Raw genomic sequence first — 24,534 nt, 5'->3', positions numbered from 1 at the left:
CATTCCCATTCCCTTTCTGGTCCGCTTTCCAGAGTCCATGAACTTTTCTCCGTTTGGATGGATTCCAATTCATCTTGCAACCATTGCTACCACGAGTAGTAATAAAATAGCTGCCGTTCCTTCCTTCCCCCATTCAAGAAGCATATTTGAGCACCTCCTGGGCACCAGGCACTCTGTTCTAGACTCAGACCACCCAGACAGACAAGGTCCTGATCTCATGAAAATTACAGTGTAATTTGGAGGCAGATGATACACAAGCAAATATATCATTTTGAGGCTCTGAAGGAAACCAAGAGAGTGTGATGCATAACTGGGGGGTCGCGAGATTGAGCGTTTGGGCAGACTGCTCTGAGAAGGTTACGTTAAGCATCTATTATGGGCCAGCTGTTTGCTGTGTTAGAGGTTAAGGATACAAAGATAAAAAGACGGTGTCATCTGTACCTTCAAAGAGCTCAGAGCGCAACGGTGAAATAACAATTCCATAGGATCCAAACAGGGAGATTTCACCATAGCCCTAAAATCTATTGCTCAAGATAAATCTGCCCGGTAAATTGTGTCATCCTCATTTTATAGATGTGTAGGTCTGAAAGGACTGGCCAGATGTCGTCAGTTCATCAGTAGCACTGTCAAGTTTGGAATTGAGGCCCGTCTTACTCCCAAATAGTGTCTATCTTTCTTTCCCTATGCCCTGTTTCTTGGTGGAAATGGGGAGGGGAACGATGAGATCGCAAAGTCTCTCCCAGCCCGCAGGTTTCGAATGGGCATCCCGCACCGTCGGAAGTGGGTTCACAGTACGCGGCTCCCTGTCTCCCAGCATCTGCTGCAGGACTCCCGCGAGAGTAGAGGAAGGACCCAGACCATACACTGGTTCTAGCTCCAATCCAACGTGTTGCTTCTCTGGCTCTTGACAGTGGTACACAAGTCTGGCCGTTGATGTCAGACTCCCTCGACCTCGGTCCTGCAGAGATGCTGAGGAGATGCTCTTCCACAAAACTAACTCAGATCCAAGTCCACACCCGGGGACCCTCCTTAGCTTCCCTTCACGAGGCTTCTCTCATCCAGCAGCCAAAGGGACAGGTTTCCTGCCTCTGAGTGAAAAGGTCATTCAACACTTCTGCCGAACTCATCACTGACCGGACCTTAAGCAGGAAGAGGAAGGAAGAAAAGTCCACCGGAAATGACCCTTGTCTATTCCTCAGTTGCTGGTGGGGAAAGATTAATGGCCCATAGCGGGCTGCCTGCCGATGGTGGCGTGATGGTTTGAGCCTCTTCTCTGAAAGCCATGTTGTCACACCAGGGCTCCTGGGAGAAGAGAGGAAGACAACTGGGCCAACTCCTTGGGTGGTAGTGTTGTTGGTTTGCTGTCAACTAAACAACCCACACCCAGAGTCCAACATCTGTGCGTCTGCTTGCACTGACACAACAAGAGACAAACGTGCCCCGAGACCATGGCTCTTGGAGGGCTGGGAGGTAACTCCTCTGCACAGATGCCCTGTATGGCCTAATTATAGGACTTGTTTCTATTACAGAAATGCCGTGCTTTACCCGCTATCCTTTCATGTAGTAAATCTATATTCAGTTTCTACTCTGTGCCAGGCACTGTGCTAGAGGCCAGAGGATACAGCAGAACATAAACACACAAGAGTTTGTGGAGTTTATATCCATCAGAATCTAAAGCAGCAGTTCTCAGCCCTGGCAGCCCATCGGAGTCACCTGGAAAGCTTTAAAAAATACGGACGTGGGCCCTACTCCTAAGAAGTCTGATTTAATTGGACTGGGATCCTGATGTCAGTGTTTATGTCTGAAGGATTTGGGTCCAGATGGGAGAGCCTCTGAGGGTCTGCGGAGAAGTGTCTAGTCTTCCCAATTGTGCAGCGAATCAGCCTCCCTCCTGGGTTACTTGTGAAGCTGGACCTTTCCCCTACTGCCAGGCTGTGGGAGGGGAAAGCAATAACACACTCGGGCTCTGCGTCTCCTCCAGAACTTCACTACCTCTGTGTGTTTTACTTCTATTTCTTAGTTTCCCACATCGGGAGTCTCTTCTTCGGAAACTAGGACCTTGCCAGTTCAGGTCCTGAAATCTGGATTCAGAGATGCACAAGCCTTTGCCTTCTATCACCCCGGGCTGCAAGTCAACTGCCTCTGACTTTTCCCCTTCTCACTGACTTCCTTTTCTTTGTTGCTTGATTCCGATCTCTTTTTGTCTCCACCTCTTAGATCCGGGAGCCTTCTCAGTTTGCTTTATGGCTCCGGTAGATAGCAGGGACCCATGCCCGGGGCTGAAGGACCTTTCCCCTCTTTCAGCCCTTTCTTCTCTAATCTCCTGCAGTATCTCTCTCTTTTCCATCCTCACCACGTTCCATCCCCAGATCCGTCCCCTTCTCCTGCCCCAGCTTCTCTAAACACCTCTGTCGCTGGGGCATCATTCCTGCAGGAGACAGGAGAGGAAGCATCTGGGGGTGGAAATTAGACGTTGTGAAACTCTCACCATCTTCCCCATGCCCGGCAGACACCAGACCTGGACAGCGCCCCCTCCACCAGCACTAAAGAGAGAGAACAAAATATATTGGTTTGTTTAATTGTTTAACATCAAGAAGACTTGATTTTCAACCCCAGAGGGTCTGGGCAAGCAGAGACTCAGCTTCATCAGAGGGCTCGGGCTTACATCATGTCCTACAAATAATAATCATCATAACATAATAGTACTAATGCTTGTGCTACATTTGGAGCTTGAAATGATCAGTGACATTTCCCCTGATGAGGTTAAACAGCCCGGCTCTCGGGGCCGCACATTTGCATAATAAAGATCAGAAGTCACCGCCTTCTACAGCTCTCCTGGCACAAGCCTCCTGTCCTTGATGCAGGGACGCCACAACCACCTCCTAATGTACTCCCATCTGTGGTCCTGTGCTGTGATTCTAATCTTCGGCTTGCAAGTGAAATGTCAGGGTTTTTTTTTGTCTGCGAGAACAACAAATTATGTCTCTAAATGAGAAGATGCCGACTGTAATGGATAATACAATCTGAAAATGCAGAGGCAACGTCTGTGACCCGTGACGCTAACCTGGCAAGCTGTAGTCTATTTTTCTAGCCTATGAGATGATAGGAAAACATCACTTTAGGTATAATAATTAATCATTAGTCAAAGTGGATCGCCCCATTGGTTCCTTGCCTCTCGGACAACCCTGCCTGGCCTGACTATAAATCAAGAAAACACATTCTTTAACATCCAATGGATTGTATCTCCAGGCAGCTTCCTTCCTCGACGAAGTAACTAACAAAACCCTTGGCGGAAACTGTCTCTGACCAGCTGATGGGGGGAAGATTCTCCCAAGGGGCTCTTGGAAGGAAGGAAAATGCAGGAGCCCAGAGGAAGGGAGGCACTGAGTTCAAGATGGCGTCTGTAAACCAGAGAAACATCTTAAAGTGGTGTCTCTTAGCTGGGCAGTGGATGGGGACAGCCAGCACCTTCCCTATCTGGGCCTATTGGTCTCTTTTCCCTCCGTTATGTCTCCTCCCCTTGTAATAAGGGAGAATCTTTTGTATTCTACTACAAGTTAATCACTAAAGGGATGTTGCCTATAAGATTAAATTGTACATAATGGCCCACCTCTGGGAACCCTGCTTCCCAGGTCATGAGCATTGAGCTAAAATACCTTTGTTTAGCTCACGGGAAACATCCCGACCAGGCCCACCTGTGAATGGCTGCAGGAAGGAAGACATGAACACATCCCTTCCGGAGGCTGATGGGAACCAGGGAGTGTTTGACTTTACTCCCTCCCCCTTTTAGTATAAAAGAAGCCTGGATTCTAACTCAGGCAAGATGGTTCTTTGGGACACAAGTCCACCATCTTCTCGGTTTGCCGGCTTCCTGAATGAAGTCGTTACTCCTGGCCCCAGCAATTCATCTCTCCATTTCTGGCTTGTCGTGGGGGAAGCGGCATACGCCTGGACTCGGTAACGCCCTCAGCCCACCGCAGTGGCCATCGCTCAAAGTCCGTTCATCCTTCTGGTCCTGATGGCAACTGTAGATTAATCATTCTAGGCCATTTTTCTGCTTGATTCCAGGCTCTCTCTGGATCCACTGAAATATTTACAGCACCCAACACGCTACCAGGAAATAACTGATCTGCCGAGTATGGCGAAAGAAAAGTGGGTTGGAAGTCGAGGGGAGAGGCAGGGATCCGAGGACCACCTAGACCCTGTCTTGTTGCTTGACTGTGACGGCTCGCGGGCCTTGCTCTCATCGTCTTTAACAAGGAGGTGTTGTTAGTGATTTCAGTCCGTGCTTGTTGGAGCCCTGCATTTCTGAGGCGGTGCCTCAAGGTGAGAAAGAAGGCGGAGGGGAAATATACTCAGCCTTCAACTAGAGCATTCAGCCTTTCCTGTCTCACCTAATAGGCAAAATTGAAAATTCAAAACCACTAAGTCAGATTATCTTTAAAGCCATTTCCAATTTTTGAATCTTGTAGTTCTCTATTGCAATACTGCCCACTCCATCACCGAATATGACAATGATTTAGGAGATGCGGCTTCATCTAAGGGCCTATCATTGCATCTCTTAGTTGCTAGGCCAGTGGTTCCCAACTGGGGGTGATTCTGCCCCCCAGGGAACATCTGGCAATGTCTGGGAATACTTTTGGTTGTCACGCCTAGGGGTACCACTGGCATCTAAAGGGTAGAGGCCAGGAATGCTGCTAAACCTTCTCCAATGCACAGGACAGTCCTCCACAGCAAAGAATGATCCAACCCCAAATGTTGATAGCATGGAGGATGAGAAACCCCGTGCCAGACCACATACACTGAGGAAAGGATGCTCACAGGTGAAGTGGGAAGACTCCTTTCAGTTTCTCTTCTGCCCAGCCAAGATTGAAAGGGTAAGTCCATTCTCAACTCCTCCCCCCACCAAGAACTCTCCAAGCCTTGGATCTGAGACACAGAATATTCCCCTCCTGGGGACAGTGGCACACAGCACTCTTTAGTTCACCTTTGGAGAGAAACTCATACTGCTTGACACCTAGGCACCTGCAGCGGCCCAAGGTGCTGGCTGCATATTCAAGTTCGATCTAGACCAGGCAGTGGTGACAGTAACACGAACACTGAACTTTTCACTCACTTGTTATTTATTGATAACTTACTATGTACTGGGAACAATCAGCAATGAATAAACAATGCCTCTGCCTTTACAAAGCACCCTAGTCAAGGAGAGTCAGAAAATAAACACACAAGTGAATGCGTAGACTCAGGAGGTAAGAAGCGCTGTCGATATTAAAGCAACCAAGGGCATAGAGAGTGGTGGGGGGCAATGGACAGGAGAGGCTGCTCAGGTGAGGCAACATGGGAGCAAAGTTCTGAAGACTGTGGAATTCTGGGGGGAACCAGTTTCCAGACAAGAAGGGCTGCCAGACCAAGGGAGCTGGATGGAGCTGTGCAGCACCCCTGAACCATTCTTGGAAACTCAGGGAATGTGCAAGAAGGTGGTTGGAGGACGGGGTCTCACAGTACCTGGTCAGTCCAGTCCGGATATTGACATTTTATTCTGCGCAAGATGGAAAGCCATCAGTGAACGTGGAGACAGTGTAGCATGAACGATTTATGTTTCAAAAGCAAAATACAAAAACCAGAAAACATTTGCCAGACGTCAGTTGTATCGGCCACTCCACCCATCTGCTCAGAGGAGCAGAATCTCAAAATGTTCACTTTTCTTTTCGCAGTTAAAGAACAGAGCAAACCCACAAAACATCAACCGGCCTTTCGTCACCAAGGTCCTCCTGACATTCTAAGCCAGAGATGATTATGGCCGCTTTTGCAAACCCCTAAAGGCCAGATGGAGCCGAGTTCCGAACAGCTTAAGACAACGGAGAAATTCTCAAGTTTAATAAAACAAATTAATGCAAATTCATTTCACTCGAATAGAAGAAATTCCTTGCCACACACCGTTTTTTAGAAGAGGGGAATACGTCGGGGTGACATGAAATCCAATCACAGGGCCTGCATTCCAGAAAGGCTGGGATCACGTTGTAATACCGGAAGTCCAGGACCAGGAGAGGGTATGCTATCTGTAATTTATTCATAAAATGCTGGCTCTTCCCAGACAACATTTCGAATAAAACGTGACACTTGTTTAAATGTTTACTGGCTTGTTGATCCCTTTTGTTGTTGTTGTTGTTAATTAGATTTTTTTTAAAAAAGAAAGCAAACATTGTAACAGTAAATTAATGCAGACAGCCTTGCCAGTGAGATAGCTCAGCGGGGCTACAGTTAAGCGTTAAGTCGTGATTTACCAAAATTATTGTATCCAAGGGGAGAAATTAATTAGAAATATCAAAAATAGTCTCTGAATGTAAAAAGGTTAAAGCCCACCCCTAGCCCCGATCTGTGATTATGAAATTAGCACAATAGATGTAAAACCATTTGTTTAAAATAGAGATTTTAGCAATTGGTTTTCTGTTATCTTCCCTGAAGTGTGTCTTTAGCCCCAAACTTCCTTCTCCAAGACGTGGTGGGCTGAGCAATTCTCTAGCTGTTCCCACAAAACAAAAAAGTTATTTTAAATGCTGCATTTGAGTCCTTCGCCTTTTTATAACTTTTAAGGGCTTTGTGCTTTAGTAAGTGCCTTCAGGTTAAATGAACACTGCCTACTCCCTCCCCTCTGGGGCTTCTCTGAAGCCAGGCTTAGAGGACCTTCAAGATCAGTGACTGAGGGGTTTGATGTGTCCTGAATTCAGGCTTGGGGATTCCAGCCGCCCTTCCCAAAACGGAGTTTACTCAGAATGTCTCAGCAAAAATGTCTGACCCCAGCAGGAACTGTAGCCAGTGGCTGCCATGACAACCAACGCGGTGATGCCTCCACTGGCTGGGCTGGGGCTGTAGGGGCACAGGGGGAGAAATTGTCACGGACAGGGAATCACATTTTTGGTGGCCATAGGATTTCTCTAAATGGACTAGATTTAAAGATAGTGTCGCAGCTGCAGGGTGATGTTAATAACAATGGCATGTCAGTTAGAGGCAGCTAAGTGTTCATCATGCGTTTAATCTTCACAACAGCCAAAAGAGATAAATCATTTTGTGATCCATTTATCTCTGATGAGGAAGCTGAGGCTCATAAGTCTGGCTGACTCTTCTGCACCCTGTCACTATCGTGCCTGACCTGGAGTTCCCAGCTGGAGAGGAGGAGGTGCCTAAACCCTAAAGCCTGGGCAATTCCCTGGCCATCCAGTGGGCATGGGTTCGATCCCTGGTCGGGGGAACTAAGATCCCGCAAGCCTCGTGGTGTGGCCAAAACACAAACAAGAAAACAAACCAAAAAAACCCCCTAAGGCCTGGAGAATTCCCTCGGCCCCTCTGATGCTTTGCAGGGAGGGTGACCCATGGCATCTCCTGAAGCTGAGCAGCCTGTCTCTTCTCACACGAGCCCCGTGGCAGGTCAGCAGTCTAACCAGCGATGCAGTGAATTAAGCATAACTTCAACTCCTTGGCCACCTCTTCCTTTGAAAACTGAAATCTGTTGCCCTTCCCTTGGAAGAATGAGGGCTGTGACATGCTGTGACCACCAGAACGTGGTGGGAGTAAAACCATGTTACTTCCCAGGCTAAGCCTTCCAAGATGCCCAGCTTCTGCTTTTGTCTGCCTGGGACACTCCTTCTGGGAACCCAGCCACTATGCAGTAAGAAGCCACAAAGAGGAGAAGCAAATTGTTTCTCACACTCATCCACGGCCCCAGTGAGTACCCAGCCGGCAGCCAGCAGGAACTGCCAGCCCCGTGAGTGAGTCATCTGGGATGTCCCAGCCCATTTGACAACAGGCAGAGCAGAAGAGCTGCCCAGCTGAGCCCAGGCAACCCCAGCGTCACGTGAGACCATCAGTGGTAGGCGTTGTTTTAAAGCACTGGGTTAAGGGGTAGTTTGTTTCACAGTAATAGATAATCAAAACAGTGTGTTTACACAGGATAATAGCCTCTTGGACGGGAAAGATTTGGAAGGTAGTGTATATGTGGTGCACCCAGCTCTGATGTGACCTGGCCAGATGGGAGCTCTCCACTAGTGAGATGGCTTGTCTTCTGCATCTTGGCGGGGGGCATCCCTTGGGAGAGTGGGGTATGTAGGAGGGATATCTGTGGCCCCACCTGGAGTACAGTACATGTGTCTCTTTCCACAGCATTCCTAGAACACCTTCATTTGTGAACATACAATTACCTAGGTTTCCACGTGCCCAATGAGGTGCTTGCCTGAAGTCAGGGGACAGATCTGTCAACCCCAGAATCCAGGAGGAGAGAGTGTTGGAACTGATGCCCAGTGAGCTAACAGGGGCTGGAAAAACAGAAGCAGCTCTTTCCCACACACCCAATTTTTTAAAAATGTTTTTGTTGAATTGAGATGTCACGAATGCCTCCTTCCCTTTAAGCGATTTACTGAACTTATTCCTCATGAAGTTATTGTGAGAATTGAATGTGAAAATACATGTACAGTTCTTAGCACAGTACCTGCACGATTTAGGTGCTCAATCAGGAAATACCCTTTCCAAATCTATAGTGGTTTTCGTTTCCACATTTAAACGGATCATGACTCTGTCATAGGTTTACCTTTGAAAAGACAGCTAATTCCATTGTGTTATATTAGGTGAGCATATTCGAGAGTTATATTCAAACACGTTGTTTTGACCGCATGTAGTATCTATGGGACTCTTGCTAAATCAAAGTGACCTTCATAAAGTCATGAGGGCGGGTAGACAGTCTTCGTCCTTCTTGTTTTCTTGGACGGGTAAAGACTCTTCTTAAAACTGTGCTGGTATCATCCTTTTTTTCAGCATGACCTTTTGCAAAAGGCAAGACGTCTGCTAGTCTCTGGGATACATAAGTCTCTCATCAAGTGTAAATGGATGGGTGATCTCAGATCCATTTACCCCAGATGAAGAGGTTTGCTTACCCCTCTCTGGTGTTTATGGCCTCCCGCTGCATGTATGTTTTCCCACAGATGTGGGTAATCCAACTCTCTAAACTCTTCCTTGCTTTGGATCAATTTCCATGGCAGATTTGCTGGGCTTCTGAGTGTCCAAGAAGGCTGAATACCCTTGCGCTCACCCAGACAACGACATCAGAGCCACCTTTGAACTCCAGTTTGGAAAACAGGACTTCTTTGGGGGTGGTTTGAAGAGGCAAAGGGAGGGCTGCAGTCCTTTTTCTTGCAAGAGACTCAACCTCAACGTTACTTTTTTTTCAAAGCGAGTCGATGAGGCTGACACACTGAGGAGGGACAGAAGTTCCATTTCTGCGGGTTCCTTAAGGCAACGGAGGAAGCTCAGTGGCCACAGGAGTCTAGTTAATGAGCAGATTATACAATATTCATTGTGTTGAGTTTAACTCTTCAAACAGAACGTCTAATTGCAAAAAGAAAAAAAAGCTGCTAAAAAAAATAAGAAAGAAAAAAAAAAACTGCTAAATTACAGATGTTAAGACAACAAAGCCAAAAAGTAATTCCCTCTGTTGATAAAACTGTCCTTTTGCTGCTCCCTCCATTAACTGTTCCCTGATGGGAGGCACAGTGAAACCCTGTCCTCATTAGCTAGTCTCAGTTACTCTGTTCTGGCTGAGACACTCTGCAGGGTCTAAGGGGGGGACACTGAGGAGCCTTCTCAGAGGACTGTTTTCTTGCTACCCACAGAAGGAGTGATGCAGTTGTATTCTGCTTCAACCAAAACAAAACTGTTCTCCCCAATCCTCCTGACATGCACGATCTTGCCTCCGTCACTCCTGGCAGGTGCGTGCCCAGCAGGCTCACTAAAGAATACTTCTGTCCGCTTGTGGCAAGACTGGGTATGCAGGTAGCGAAGGCCAGCAGCCACGGCCATGCCCAAAGCAGCTGAGAGGCAAAGCAGGATTCCCAGCTGCAGAGTCCCGAGCTGGATCCCCAAAGGGGCCCTGGCTTCGTCTTGCCCAAGCTCAGGCCTTGGGTTGGTCTTCCTGGGGTGTCCCACGCCACTCTCTCCATTGCCCTCCCTCACTTTGGGCTCCTTGTGCTTTGACTGAGGCAGGAAGCTGGCAGAGGGTCTTGATGCCTCTGACTGACCACTGGCAGTGGGTGGCCTGGAGGTGGCAGAGGTGTGGAGGACAGGGGTTGGATTGGCCGCCCTGGCCCCATGTCCAGTGAGTGCCCCAGAGGACCAAAGGCGAGTATAGGAAAGACGGACAGTGTACAGAGGAGGCCTCATCACCGTCCTATTTGAGGCCTTCATCTTGTCCTAGAAAAGCAAAGGAAAACAGAGAGACCAAAGGGGCTGGTCTCCCCCCCAAGCAGCCACTGAACTTGGCAACTAACCTGAGTTCCTTAGAGAATCCCAGATCGCAGATGAAAACCCAGCCTCATGCCTGCTCTTAAAAGAGCTCAGAGGGGACTTCCCTGGTGGCGCAGTGGTTAAGAATCCGACTGCCAACGCAGGGGACACGGGTTCGAGCCCTGGTCCGGGAAGATACCACATGCTGCAGAGCAGCTTACCCCGTGCACCACAACTACTGAGCCTGCGCTCTAGAGCCCGTGAGCCACAACTACTGAAGCCCGTGTGCCTAGAGCCCGTGCTCCGCAACAAGAGAAGCCACCGCAATGAGAAGCCCGTTCACCGCAAGGAAGGGTAGCCCCTGCTCACCGCAACTAGAGAAAGCCCGCGTGCAGCACCGAAGACCCAACACAGCCAAAACTAAATAAATAAATTTAAATAAATAAATTTAAAAAAAAAAGAGCTCAGAGGAAAACGTCCATGCAGATAAACATGCACTTGTTATTGATGGTGATGGGGAAGCTAATGGAAACTCCACTGAGAGATCATTCTTGTAAGTCAAGAATAAACTTAGGGTCGTTTAAGAGGCTTCTAGACCAATGTGGGTGACAGTCATCTCCAATGGCTGAAAGCTTTGAGTGTGTCTTTTTATGCAAGAGGGACCATTGAATCTTGCTGTAGGTTCCAATCAATTTGAGTAAGGATAGTATACCATGTTTTATTTTGTGTTCCTTTTAAGAGTTCAAAGGAATAGTATTCATTGGGCATGTATATTTTATATTGTCCATTGATCTCACCTCTGGGACCATACATGGTATTTTGAGGCCAATGTTATGAAGGACAGGGTGGGGGGAGGAGGAGAGAGGGCTTATTAACCGAAGCTAAGTGGGAAAACAACTCACTAAAACCATCAATTTCTACAATTGCCGATAACTTCAGAGATGCTGTGTATAATGAAAAGGCTGATATTGATCGGAAAAAGATGCTGTGTATATATCATACCCTTGCCTCCTTCTCTCTGATTTTGGCTACTAGTCTAATAGCTCTGATTTCCCAGCGTGGAACTTCCCACTCTGGCGTCAAAAATACCGAACTCACTGCCCATGCGCAACTTGGCTGTTACCTGTTCATCCCTATCCGAGGGTAGGCAAGTTTCCAATGAATCAAAGCTTGGATCATTCTGAGTCCTAAAGGGAAGGGAAAAAGGCTTAGAAGGAGTCCCTAAGTATCGGGGGGTTTTTCTTACCTTTCATTATAAAAATTTTCAAAGTAAACAAGTAGAATAATATAATGAACCCCCAAATATTTACCACCCAGCTTCAAAAATTATTAATTCATGACCAATTTTATTTTATCTTTATTCCTACCTACCTACTTTGCTGCCAGGTTTTTTTGTTTGTTTGTTTGATTTTTCCTTCAGAAATTAATTTATTTAATTTATTTTTATTTTATTTCGGAGTAGAGTTGATTAACAATGCTGTGTTAATTCCAGGTGTACAGCAGTGATTCAGTTTACATATACATGTATCTATTCTTTTTCAAATTCTTTTCCCATTTAGGTTATTACAGAGTACTGAGCAGAGTTCCCTGCGCTAAAACCTTTCTGGCTATCTATTTTAAATAGAGCAGCGTGTACATGTCAATCCCAAATTCTCAATCTGCCCTTCCCCGCTGGTGACCAGAAGTTCGTTCTCTAAGTCTGTGAGATTGTTGCTGTTTTGTAAATAAGTTCATTTGCATTATTTTCTTTGGATTCCACATATAAATGATATCATATGGTATTTGTCTTTCTCTGACTTTATTTCACTTAGTATGATAATCAAAAAGCAACGTTTCCTGGGGCTTCCCTGGTGGTGCAGTGGTTAAGGATCCGCCTGCCAATGCAGGGAACATGGGTTCGATCCCTGGTTTGAGAAGATCCCACATGCCGCGGAGCAACTAAGCCCGTGCGTCACAACTACTGAGCCTGCGCTCTAGAGCCCCCGAGCCACAACTACTGAAGCTCGCGTGCCTATAGAGCCCATGCTCCACAACAAGAGAAGCCACTGCAATGAGAAGCCTGTGCACCGTAACAAAGAGCCCCACTCACCACAACTGGAGAAAGCCTGCACGTAGCAACGAAGACCCAACGCAGTAACGAAGACCCAACGCAGCAAAAAAAAAATAAAAAATAAATAAATAAAAGCAACATTTCCTGTCACTGCTGTGTATACTGATAAAATTACATTTGTTGGAAACACTGGAGTTTGGAGTTGGAGAGGGCATGGGGGCGGGTGATATGTGAAGATGGCAGCAAAGACTCAGTGAATGCTTGAATTGATTTATATAATTTATATTTATATATATTTACATATTATAAATGTATGTATCTAAAACCTATATTTATATTTTATTTTATTTATAGCAGCATCTCAGAGACCTCACCCTGTCCAAGACAGTACAGTTTCCCCAGGTAATTTATATATCCAGCTCTTCTGACCAGTGGCTTTTCTGCAATCAGTGTTTCTCACGTACTTAAGAATAAATATGGTTGAGATCTTTTTCTGTCTGACTCCAAGAAGGTTGCATTTCCTTAGCACCCTTGTGTTTGGCCTCATCCCACCACCTGTCCCGAATGGCCCACCCCTGGCCCATTACCTGTGGTGGGTGCTAGGGCTGGAAGCAAAGCTCTCTGAGGAGAATCCCCTGATGGCCATGAACCTCTCCAGCCCACGAACGTCTGGGGATGCTTCCAGGGTTTGGTTGCTGTCCCCACTGGGCTGGTGGCCATCGCTGACTACGGCAGCTATGTGTGAAGATGCTGGGAACGGAGTCTCTGCAGCCCCAGGAAATTCTGTCACCCGAACATTGGCAGGAACAGGATCTAAGCTGTCCTCTCCTGCAGCTCCAGGGACGGCCACAGCAGAGATATCCGTGCGCTGCTGAGGAAGAATGACGGGGACCCTGGGGGCCAAGCGGAGGCCCAGAGACACTACAGGGAGAGAAGGAGAAATCGTTCCTTTTATCGATTAGCACACACAGCCAGGACAATGGGCTGAATGCCAGAGACTTTAACGTGCCTGAGGACAGACTATTAAGTGTGAACCACTCAAAAGCATCACCATAAAGATGATTTGCTCAGTAATAGAAACTCCTGACCAAGCAGCAAAGCACCTGAATTCTCATGTCTTTTTAAAGTGTAAGCTCCTAGGTGTCTGGGCTTGTGCCTTCTTAACAGACACCAATCAGAGAACATAGAAACCGCTGTGACCACTCTATGTTTTCTCACTTCTGCCAAAGCCTGCTTCTAGCTAGAAAATAAAATGGAATCCCACAAATCACAGATTTTTTAAAGCCCTAGATCATTCTTGCCATAGTATATTAATGCAAAATGTTTCCCCAGGGATGGTAAGGGCTCGAGCCTCTGCTATGGGCAGAGGTGGGATCACTGCCCTCCACTGTCTCCTTTCCCATCTGTGATGAGCTGACATGATGGCCCAGAGCATTAGAAATAGCTTCACAGAGGGCAGCAAACACACAAGCACAGGTTTTGGAATCTTCACTCTGCTAATTCCTGATTTGGGGTAAGGCCTCCAGAAGGTCAGTTTCTTCTTTTGCAAAATGAGACCAGTAATGGTACCTACAGCCTAGGACGGTAGCAGGGGTAAAGTGAAATCATTGATGTAAACGCATGCAGCACAGTGCCTGGTACAGATGTGACGTGCACTACGTGTTTACCACGATGATGAGTAGGGCGACCACGATGTTGTTCACAAAAAGGTGCTGACAGAAGTTTCTCTGGCCAGGGCTGCAGCTGGGTTGGATTGAATTGTTTCTTTCTCTCTTTCCTCTTTTTTTTTTTTGTGACACTTTGTTCTAATGTCTTCATTACTCAAAAATACCAAGATTGACGTGAAAAATAAAGAAGGCTTACACAGACATGCAGAATTTAGCAAAAATTCTGACAGTTTTAACTCCTGCCTGAACTCTAAATGCTTCAGACACTTTCTTCAGACCCACTGCGTGCTGGGCATCATTCCAGGTGCCGGGGATGCAGAAGTGATGCCGATTGCTAACTGTTGTTTCTGAATTCAAAATCTAGGAGGCAGACTCCTAGATGCCTAACCTTATAAATCGCACTGTGATGAGAGCTTCAATACCAGAGCTGAAGAAAGCAATTACAGGGCTTCCCTGGCGGCGCAGTGGTTGAGAGTCCGCCTGCCGATGCAGGGGACACGGGTTCGTGCCCCGGTCCGGGAGGATCCCACATGCCGCGGAGCGGCTGGGCCCGTGAGCCATGGCCGCTGAGCCTGCGCGTCCAGAGCCTGTGTTCCGCAACAGGAGAGGCCACAACAGTGAGAGGTCCGCGTAGCGCAAAAAAAAAAAAAAAAAAAAGAAAGCAATTACATTTGCCTACCAAGAAGTAAGGGGAAAAGGCTCACAAAGGAGATATTTGAATCGCTCCTGGAAAGGTAAATAGTTCATCATAAGAAACAGTTCCATTTAAGGAAATGTCAGAAGGCAAAACATGGAGATATAAAAGTAGGTCATGCCTAGTGCAGTTGGGTAGGACCCCAAAGTGTTCCAAGGCTCTGCTGGAAAATAAGTTTGAGAGTTACAATATACTATCTTCCCAATGGGACAATTTGTCACTCACATTTGCCAACTGAAGTCTTCTTACACTTAAAAAATCCATTTAACTTTGTTAGATGACACCTCCCCCAATGTGTGTGCGTGTACACACACACACACACACACACACACACACACACACACACACATTCATTTTACCCTTGGGAAGCGCTGGGGTTTGTGTAGAGGAATGGGTAAGAAAATAGGCAGGGGCCAAGGGGAGGAATGTGAGTAGCATGATGAGGGGTCCACCCTGCAGCTGCTCAGATTGGAGTCCGCCACCCCCCAGGGGACAAGGTGTCAGCAGGGTCAACCATCTGAGAGACTTTACAGTATCAACGGGACCCATCTTCCTGAAGCCTCACTAATATTCATATTCATCTTAAAACAAACATGCCTGGGATCCGAATGCAACATTCACATGATTTATAACATGAAACAGGAGACTTCAAACCCATGTTGGATTTGCAGGGTCTGCTTAAGGCCACCCTCTCAGACCCTGAGACCTTTTCTCTGCTTTTAGGAGTATCTTGGTGAAATGGTTGGAGGAGCAGTGCTGGGCAATGTGGAGAAAACAAAGGTTTTGGTCACAGGCAGGGATGGAGGGTGGCCCAGGGTTGGCTCTGAGCCTGGGTCTGCTAGACTAGCAAAGTCAGGGATTCATATCGGGTCCCGGCCTCACCATGTTAGCCCGGAAAGGAAAGTGGAATTGAATGGATCAAAGGTTGGATCTTCTGTGCAGGTGATTGGATGCCTTTACGAAGGCATCTGTTCAGAGCACTTAACTAGATATAAATAACGAAAATGAGTTCCATTTCACCAGGAATTTTCAGGTGGATCAGACATTCTCTAGCTGGTTAGGGTTTTTTTCATTATCTGTCTTTGTTTGTTTGTTTTCTCAGAAGTCCATGGGCCAATGGAATCTAAAGTCACTTGGTGAGCCAGGGAAAACACCCATTGCCATCAAAACAGCCTCTCGTTCCTCATTCTGTTCTACAACCCAGGCTGCAAAGAGCCATCTACCTACCTCGGGAAGTAACAATCAAAACTGGATGAACTTACATAAAAAAAGAAAAAAGGGTTATTTCTTTCTGGTGCTGCCTGTGCAGCCTCAGGGGTCTGGGGAAAACAGCTGAAATATCGTGGTGATTTGTTAAGTGTGGGAGTGGGGGAAGGTGGTTGGCTAATTTTTTGGTTTTGCAGCTCAGTTCCAATGCTTCGTGGCCCAACTTCACCTGTGAGGTTGAGCCGGACAGAGTGTGTTTGCTGCAGCGAACCCTGAACTTGCAAGAGTCTCCCCGACTCACACCCATGGCTGTGGGATCTCATCCCCAGGAACTGTTGACACTCCCAAGGCAGGTGTCTATTGGTTGGGTCCCAGGAACAGGAAACTGGCTAGAGTCACTCTTAAGTGAAAATTAGTAACTGTGAAAATAATGCTGCCAACCAGGCTGGTGAATGCAGCGGCAAGCTACGCCTGGGGCGGTTCCTTCCATGCCCTCCGGCCTCTGCCCAGGGGCTGGCATAGGTGAGCCAGGCTCCACGTGGCTGTCGGAACTAGCTCTACTGTGTGTCTGTTGAGACACGACAGATGATTCAATCCTCGTCCAGTAAACGAAATATGACTGGACCACTGATAAACGGTGGAGAAAGAGAGCAGAGAGATTCGAGGATTTAGTTTCCCTTAAATCGTACCTCGGGCCGTCCTGATAGAAAGGAGAGAACAAACAGAAAGATAAAGAAGAGCCCAAGTCTACATGGATAGAACTTAGAGAGAGATGATTGTGTTACTCCCTCGGGTGACTATAGGAGACAATAGGTACAAATCAATTACCCTCCCGAATAAATGCAATCATTAAGAATCTCCTTTTGACTAAGAGGTGTCTTCTAGAACCGTGGACTCAAAAGGTTTCATCTTCAACTGTGATCGTTCGCCAGTACTGGTACGTCATGAATTGAATTACACCCTTCATTGAAAATTTTATAAATCTGTCGTAAGATCGTATAATCCTATTGGAATTGTAAATGCTATTGAAAATGAGAGGTAAATCATTCATAGTCTAAATAATATTTTGAATACATAATGCCTTTCTTCAGTAAAAATCATTTGCACCGACATGATCTCATTCATCCTCCCCCAAATTTCACCGAAGTAGGGATTATTGGCAAGTACCATTTTTCTCACTGTAAGTATTCAGAAGGCAGTTATAAAAATGTGATGAATTTAGCTGAGATCACCCAGAGAGTTAAGGGGCAAGTAAAAGTCATGGTTTGTTGTCATGTCAAGGTTATGGTGGGAAAGGATCCTGGGAGGTGAGAGAATGTAGGAGGACTTGAGAGATGCTTCTGACCAGTGACTCAGCTCCTTTTTCTGCCAAAAGGAGATAACAGTTTCTGAACTACTTCTTCTGTAGCACAGAGCAGCTATGACAGTACATCTAAAAATACAAACGGAGGGGCTTTGAGAAATAAAAGTAACTGTACAGATTGAAAGCCTTCAGGCACCACACACCCCTTGCATTGGAACCAAAGTCCTGGCAGGAGCCAGTTACACCAACAGTCGAGTGGGTCCTGGCCTTTCCAGATGGGCAAAGTTGTCAGGGCACAGTGTTGTCCTCCTTGTTTGTCCTTCCTGCTGTTTTAGGCCACCAGGAATGGATGGAAGGAAAGAGGACCTTGAGGGACAGGGGATGTACACCTCATCTCTCATGTTCCCCAGTGCAGAGGGGACAACCATGGGGTCTGGATATCTCCACACTTGGGCACAACCTCCCTCTTCTGTATATGAGGGTGTAGGGGAAAGAAACAGAGGAGTACATACCCTTTCCTAAAAACCAAAAAAAAAAAAAAAAAAAAGTTCGCTTTCTTGGTACATGTGAGTGAAAAGAAGGACAAAGCCACGGTCTCCTTTTGAGGAACGCTGATGCTTGTATGATGCTTACAGTTGCTGGGAACTGGTCCACGCAGTTGGCTCCTTCGTCCTTATGCAACACTACGAGGTGGGTGCTGTCATGATCACACCCATCTGGGGGACAATAAGCTGAAGCACAGAGCCCTCAGTGGCTCTGCCCAGGCCCAGGAAGTGTCCACTGTCTGTCTGCTTCTGTCTCTCTCTTTCTGGGCTCTCTCCCGACTCTCCCACCAGCAGCTCTTTTGTCCCCTAGTGAGAATTTCCTGGAGAGATTGGCCAAGGTTCATCTGTGCGCAGGCAGGAGGGACATCACATATTCCTGGACCATGGATAACAGCACAGAGGGGAGTTGGGACAATTTTTTTTTAGTCCCCCCCGTAGAGACACTCTAGTTGGGGCAGCCCCAGTGACCCTGTCCTTGTTATAAGGTGGAGGGTGGGAGGTAGGAAACGAGAAGAAAGGGAGGAGAAGCTCCCTGTCTTCAAAGTGGAAGCTTAGTTACCAAGAACCAGAACTTGACTCTCTTATAGGAACCTGACGTCCCTTACGGGGTGGGCGGGGGCCCGCCACTCAAACGACAGATTTCTCTTCCGGACTTGTCCACGTGGGTGACTGTGTCAGCCTCTTCAAAACAAGCCATCGGTTTGGAATGAGGAGGAATGAAAACAAAAGTGCCAGCTATCTGATGATCAGACTCCCTTCGGGCCTGAAGTAGAAAGCCCATGAAATCACGACTGCCCTTCACAGCCACTTCCACAGAAAACATCCACTCAAGGTCAACACACTTGAAGGAGTTCCACTTGGTGACTTTACGTGCGTATTTTCAAAATGAAAAACTTAGGACCAGCCCAGTCCCCTAAAAGTATGCAATTCATTAGGGAAAAAAAAAAAGGTTGAAGTGCTATTTCCCACCCAAAATAAATTCCATTTGTAAAGATGGAATATAAAAGATATGTAAAAATGAAATACAAAAGAAGTAGAAACAATAGTTTGGCTTTTTTTTTTTCATTGTTTTTGTTTTGGTTTTTTTTTTTGCTTTTGTTTTTGTTTTAATATTGGAGTTAGGAATGCCTCTCCAAGCAAATTCAGTAGCCATAAAGGAAAAGATGATTTCTTAAAATTCTCAATATAGAAGAAATAACAAACGATAAAATGAGAAAGGTATTTGTAAGATACAACAGACAAATATACAAAGAGTTATGGTGAATTAACAAAAAGATAGCCAAACTGAAAATTATCAATAGACACAAACAGAAAATAAACAAGCTCAATCATAATTTTTAAAACAATTATAAATAAGACACTATTTTATACCTATCATGTTAACAAATTTCAAAATGTGTAATTATAACCAATATTGATAGGCCAACAGAAAAACTAGGGCACTCATTCAGTAGTACTGGAACTTAAACTATGCAACTCTTTGAGGGGGTAACCCGACAATATTTTCCATTTTTTTTATTCCTCACACTAATCAGTAGAACAAAATGATTGGATAAAACCATATACAGAGGGTAAATTTCATTTCCATTTATCGCCTCTAATTCCCATCAAAAGAGTTAGCATACATCAAAAAGGAATGGAGCCAACAGTGTTGATGTGTTTGAGTTCACTGTAGCTATTAAATAGATACTTTCCAGTTTACGTTTAGCTACTATCTTCAACATCAGTAGCTTTCTTTTTTAACTTTATATTTTATATTGGAGTATAGTTGATTAACAATGTTGTGTTAGTTTCAGGATGGAGGAGGAGTATTTATTGGTTGAGGGTAGCCCCCCCAGGGGTGTATATGTCTATGTATAACTGAATCACCTCAGTAGCTTTCTTTCTTTTTTTTTCTATCTTTTTTCTTATTGGAGCATAATTGCTTTACAATGTTGTGTTAGCTTCTGCTGTACAACGAAGTGAATCAGCTCTATGTATACATATACCCACTCCCTCTTGGACCTCCCTCCCACCCCCTGCCATCCCACCCCTCTAGGTCATGACAGAGCACTGAGCTGCGCTCCCTTCCCTATATACCACCGGTTCCCACTAGCTATCTGTTTTACAAATGGTGGTGTACATATTTCAATCCCAATCTCCCAATTCATCCCACCCTCCGCTTCCCCCACTGTGTCCACCTGCCCGTTCTCTACGTTCACCTCTCTATTCCTGCCCTGCAAATTGGTTCATCTGCACCATTTTTCTAGATTCCACATATATGCGTTAATATACGATACTTGTTTTTCTCTTTCTGACTTCCTTCATTCACTCTGCATGAGTAGCTATCTTTCCTGCTTTTTCCAGCTGGCATCTTGGGACCTTGGTCCAAGGTGGGCAGGTGTGACTCTGAAGTGTGTGTATGCGTGTTGGGAGGTGGAATGGATGGTGGAAACACCCCTGGGGGGCTACCCTCAACCAATAAATACCCCTCCTCCATCCTCCCAAGGGATGATTCACAGGTGTGTTTCCCGTGGTTTCTCAGAGGGTCCCCACTGGAATTGGGCCCCAGTGCGTTGCCCACGGCAGTAACCCACTCTTTGACACCTCATTAGTGTTTCGTTATTCCCTGTCACACTTTCCCCTCTCTCTCATCTATGCTTCCTGTATCACTCCCCAAATAAACCACCTGCACTCAAGTTCTCGCTCCGAATTTGTAGGCACCTGAACTAAAATAGCAGGCAATGCTCTTTTCACTCCTCAAATAATTTTAGTTTTAAATAAGGAGGAAAAAAGTCTATTTCTCACACATCCTTGATATGTGATGTTTGTTCAGGGTAACTATATTTATACCTTATAATAAAGACAAAATAAGTTTTTATTATAAGGCCACTTGTGCCCTCTTCTCTTATAAAGATTAATATCAATATAGAGATTAGTTGTATGATTTTCATGATACAAATATTTCATGCTTCATAGCTGCAACTAGGGATCATCATACTAAGTGAAATAAGTCAGAAAGAGAAAGACAAACACCATATGATCTCACTTACATGTAGAATCTAAAATAGGGCACAAATGAACCTATCTACGAAAGAGAAACAGACTCACAGACATAGAGAACAGACTTGTGGTGGCCACAGAGGTGGGGGGTGTGGGGAGGGATGGATTGGGAGTTTGGGGTTAGCAGATGCAAACTATTACATATAGAATGGATAAACAACAAGGTCCTACTGTAGAGCACAGGGAACTATAGTCAATATCCTGTGATAAACCATAGTGGAAAAGAATATAAAACATAATGTATATATGTGAATAACTGAGGCACTTTACTATACAGCAGATATTAATACAGCATTGTAAATCCACTATGCTTCGATTAAAAAAAAAATTGTTTTAAACCCACAAATATTTCATGCTTATTTTTGGCTACATAATTTCTTCTTAGGATTAGGCCAAACTTTAGCCCAGGAAACTCCTACCTGGGACAAACACAACTTGGAATTTGTCACTATGGCCCAGGGGCTCCTGGGGGTCTCTCAAAGCCTCTCCCATACATACCCGAAGCCGTGTCACCTGGTGAGTCGGAAGAGCTGCCAGTGAGAATGGTGATGTGGGGGGTCCTGGGGTGCTGAGGCTGGGCTGGAATGTGCTTGGGCTGCATGTCCACACAGGCCACCAAGCCGGTCCCATGGGAAAAGGCAGAGGAGCTGCATGCCGGGCAGAGAGCGGCACAAGGCCAGCCTGCGAGGGCAGCGGGGACCCTCTTCCTGCCCTCTCCTGTGCCCCGAGAAACAGCAGCTTCAATGCAGATGCTATTTAGGAAAACAATACGATGTCCTTCTGAATGTGCCTTACCTGGATCCCACACTGCCTTTAAACCTGAAATACCTTTGGTATCACCTCCCCAGATTGTAAGCACTCAAGGTCAAGATCAAAAAGATGTGCCGCGTTACTATACATAAAGTAGATGACCAACAAGGACCTACTGTAATAGCATGGGGAATTGCACTCAACATTTTGTAATAACCTATAAAGGAAATAATCTGCATAAAAATAGATGTATAGGTATAACTGAATCACTGTGCTGTACACCTGAAACTAACACAACATTGTAAATCAACTATACTTCTGTTAAAAAAAGTATATCTCTTTAAAATGGCATTTAAAAAAACAAACAAAAAAAAATCAATGTGGAAATGATCAATAAATATAGCTAGAACATCTTTTAACTAAAAGGAATTTCAATTGAATTAAAGTTTAAATGTGAAAAATGAAACCACAAGAAAAAAAAAATGTGCCAGACTGTAGGAAGTATTTCATTTCTAAACCTTTTTTTTTTAAACCTCTCTTCTTGTAATTTTTTTGTAAGAATGTTTCTTTTTAAAGAGAGGCTATACTAATTACATCAAAGAAAAAAGACCAGAAAATGTTTGAATCCTAATGTGGACTCCTTACAAACTGCCTGATATCCAAGGACAACGTGAGCTGTAATATATTATTGCTGAAATGAGACACCCAATATTCCAATATGGGCAGGCAGCCTGACATATGGTGACTTGGTTTATCTCTCTAATTGCAGATTACAGAGTTAACTGCTATGTATCTTCTGCCAACTATCAGTTATTTAGAGGAGACTGCTAAATTTGCAATGCTTCCATAGCTCCTGTCCTTTCTCCTGTTGATGATTTTTAATTATTTCACTCCTTTCTCACAGAGAAAGTTATACCCAAGCCCATCCACTCTATACATTGTTAAATATACTGGGGGGGGGGGGAAGCCCACAAAAAAACTGGCTCAGAAATAGAATAAAATGTTTGGGCAAAACAACATTTATAGAGTAAATATTTTTGTTTACACCTCCGATGCCCATCCACAGAAAGAATTAAAAGTTGATTGTCAAAGAAGTTCACAGATGGAAGTAAAGTGAGAAGTAGCAAATAAGACAGATGAAAAGCTCTCTGAGTAAAAATTCTGGACTAGTAGGCATTTTTTAAAAATAGCTATTTGTTTTTATAGTCCTATGTACATGTATTTTAAAAGTTCTGCTAATATTGTGATCTAAGGAGCAATGCAAAGCAACAACAGCTCTCCTCTCTAATAAGCTGGTTTTAAAAGGTAAAAATAAAATGTAAAAATTTGGTGAAATTAGCTATAAAAGCAGTAGACTAAGGAGGTAAACCATACAACCAAATCATCGTGTCATCTACTGCCATCCTATCTGCACACACCATCGCCACCTTTACACTGACCAGACACAGGGGACCAGAGTATGATCTATTGTATAATGGGAATCTCTTGGACTTGTCCTAAGATTCCTCAGACAATACCTTTCTCTGCTAGGTTTGTTCTCCATAAGGCAGTAAAAGTCAAAACCCCTACACCACAAGGGGCCGTTCCTACCGATTTCCAGACACATTAGAAGACGATGAACAAGGAGCTGTAAAATCATATTCTCAGCTGAGGAGACCCAGGGCCCTTCTCGTCTCCTTTCAGAGGGGCCACATAGACAGCCCCGGGGGGCCCTTGTGGATGGCGGAAGCTGGCCTCCTCCTCACAGAGGCAGCTTGAACACAGATGCCTATGGAGGAAGCGGGGTGAGGGCCACATGCCGCAGATCACCACCGAAGCCATAAATTTCATCCTCCCCCCCCCCTCAGATCTCGAAGTTTCTTACCCACCGGCACTTTGTTGTCTACCTGAACCAGAAAAAACATCCACTTACCGAGGAATACACTTTCCTCCAGGATTGATGCAACAGTTTCCACTCTCAGAGCTGCAGAGACACATCCTTTCAATAAGTCCTTTCTTCCCCCTTCAGTTTCTCCTCCAATGGGCAGGATAACAGCTGTTACCGCTAACCCTCAGCGTCCCCAGGAACTTTTCTTCGGAGTCCAAATCCAGCCTTAATCGCACTGGTTTCTTTAAGATCAGAGACGCATCCTCATGTACAGTTTCCACATCATCATTGTTCAAGCCTGTGTGAAGAACTAGAAAGAACTGGGACTGGTTTCGCATACGACTTCCTTCGGCATTCTCAGCAGGAGCCGGACGCCTTCATCTTGGTCCCCCTGCCACGGGGAGAATGATCGAATCAAACAAATCTCAGAGATCTCTGCTTCTGGGTCAACGTGGGCTGAAGAAGCTGTCCCGGGTGAAGTGGGATTGAGGTCATGGCCAGGGTGCAATGTTTGGTACAAAAATGTCCCACATAGCACACTCCCTCCCCATCAGTCGCACTTAAGCTGGAATACACACCTGCGCATGCGTACAAAGATCGTTGGAGACGACCCTAGCGCAGAGCCGTAGATCGGCGGATCTCAAAGTGGGGTCCCCAGAGCACAACACTGGCCTCACCTGGAAACTTGTTAGAAGTGCGAATTCTTAGACCTCACTCCAGACCCACTGAAAAAGAAACTCTGAAGTGGGACCGTGCAATCTGTGACTCAGGTGATTCTGACATGAGCATAATTTGAGAAGCTCCCCAGGTTTCTTTCCAGACCTGTGAAATCAGACTGTGCAGGAAAGAGTTCTGGAAATCCATATTTTTACTACACACCCAGGAGACAGGAGATTCTTTGACCAGGCAAGTTAGGCAAACACTGAGTTGAAGAGTCACCACCAAACCTCTAGAGGCTCCATCCCACCGGGAGGTTTATTAATAAAGAGTCAGGCTTCTGAAAAGACATTGGACTCGCTACAAGCATCATGCATGCATATGGGTTATCTGAACTCTAACTTGGCGTTAGGCACTTACTTAGTCAAAAATGAAGATGAATCAGACACGAATCCCGATCCATAGATAGAGCAAAACGGAGGAG

General features: G+C 45.6%; 1 protein-coding gene across 1 annotated transcript; it reads right to left on the bottom strand.

Moving 5' to 3' along the window:
* Positions 1-5,161: 5,161 nt before the first annotated feature.
* REELD1 (reeler domain containing 1) lies at positions 5,162-23,731 on the bottom strand. Its single transcript, XM_027117068.1, is given in 8 exon segments — positions 5,162-10,236; positions 11,393-11,456; positions 12,907-13,221; positions 16,360-16,513; positions 18,312-18,383; positions 18,386-18,541; positions 21,275-21,634; positions 23,569-23,731. Coding segments are annotated over 8 exon segments (1,890 nt in total). The 3' UTR covers positions 5,162-9,630.
* Between the last annotated feature and the right edge of the window lie 803 nt (positions 23,732-24,534).

Source organism: Aethalodelphis obliquidens, unplaced genomic scaffold (assembly GCF_003676395.1).
Source record: "Aethalodelphis obliquidens isolate GAN/ISIS:26980383/991018 unplaced genomic scaffold, ASM367639v1 scaffold17, whole genome shotgun sequence".
NCBI classification, from domain to species: domain Eukaryota; kingdom Metazoa; phylum Chordata; class Mammalia; order Artiodactyla; family Delphinidae; genus Aethalodelphis; species Aethalodelphis obliquidens.
Note: the sequence above shows the minus strand (reverse complement) of the source record. Positions and strands in the feature narration are given on the sequence as shown.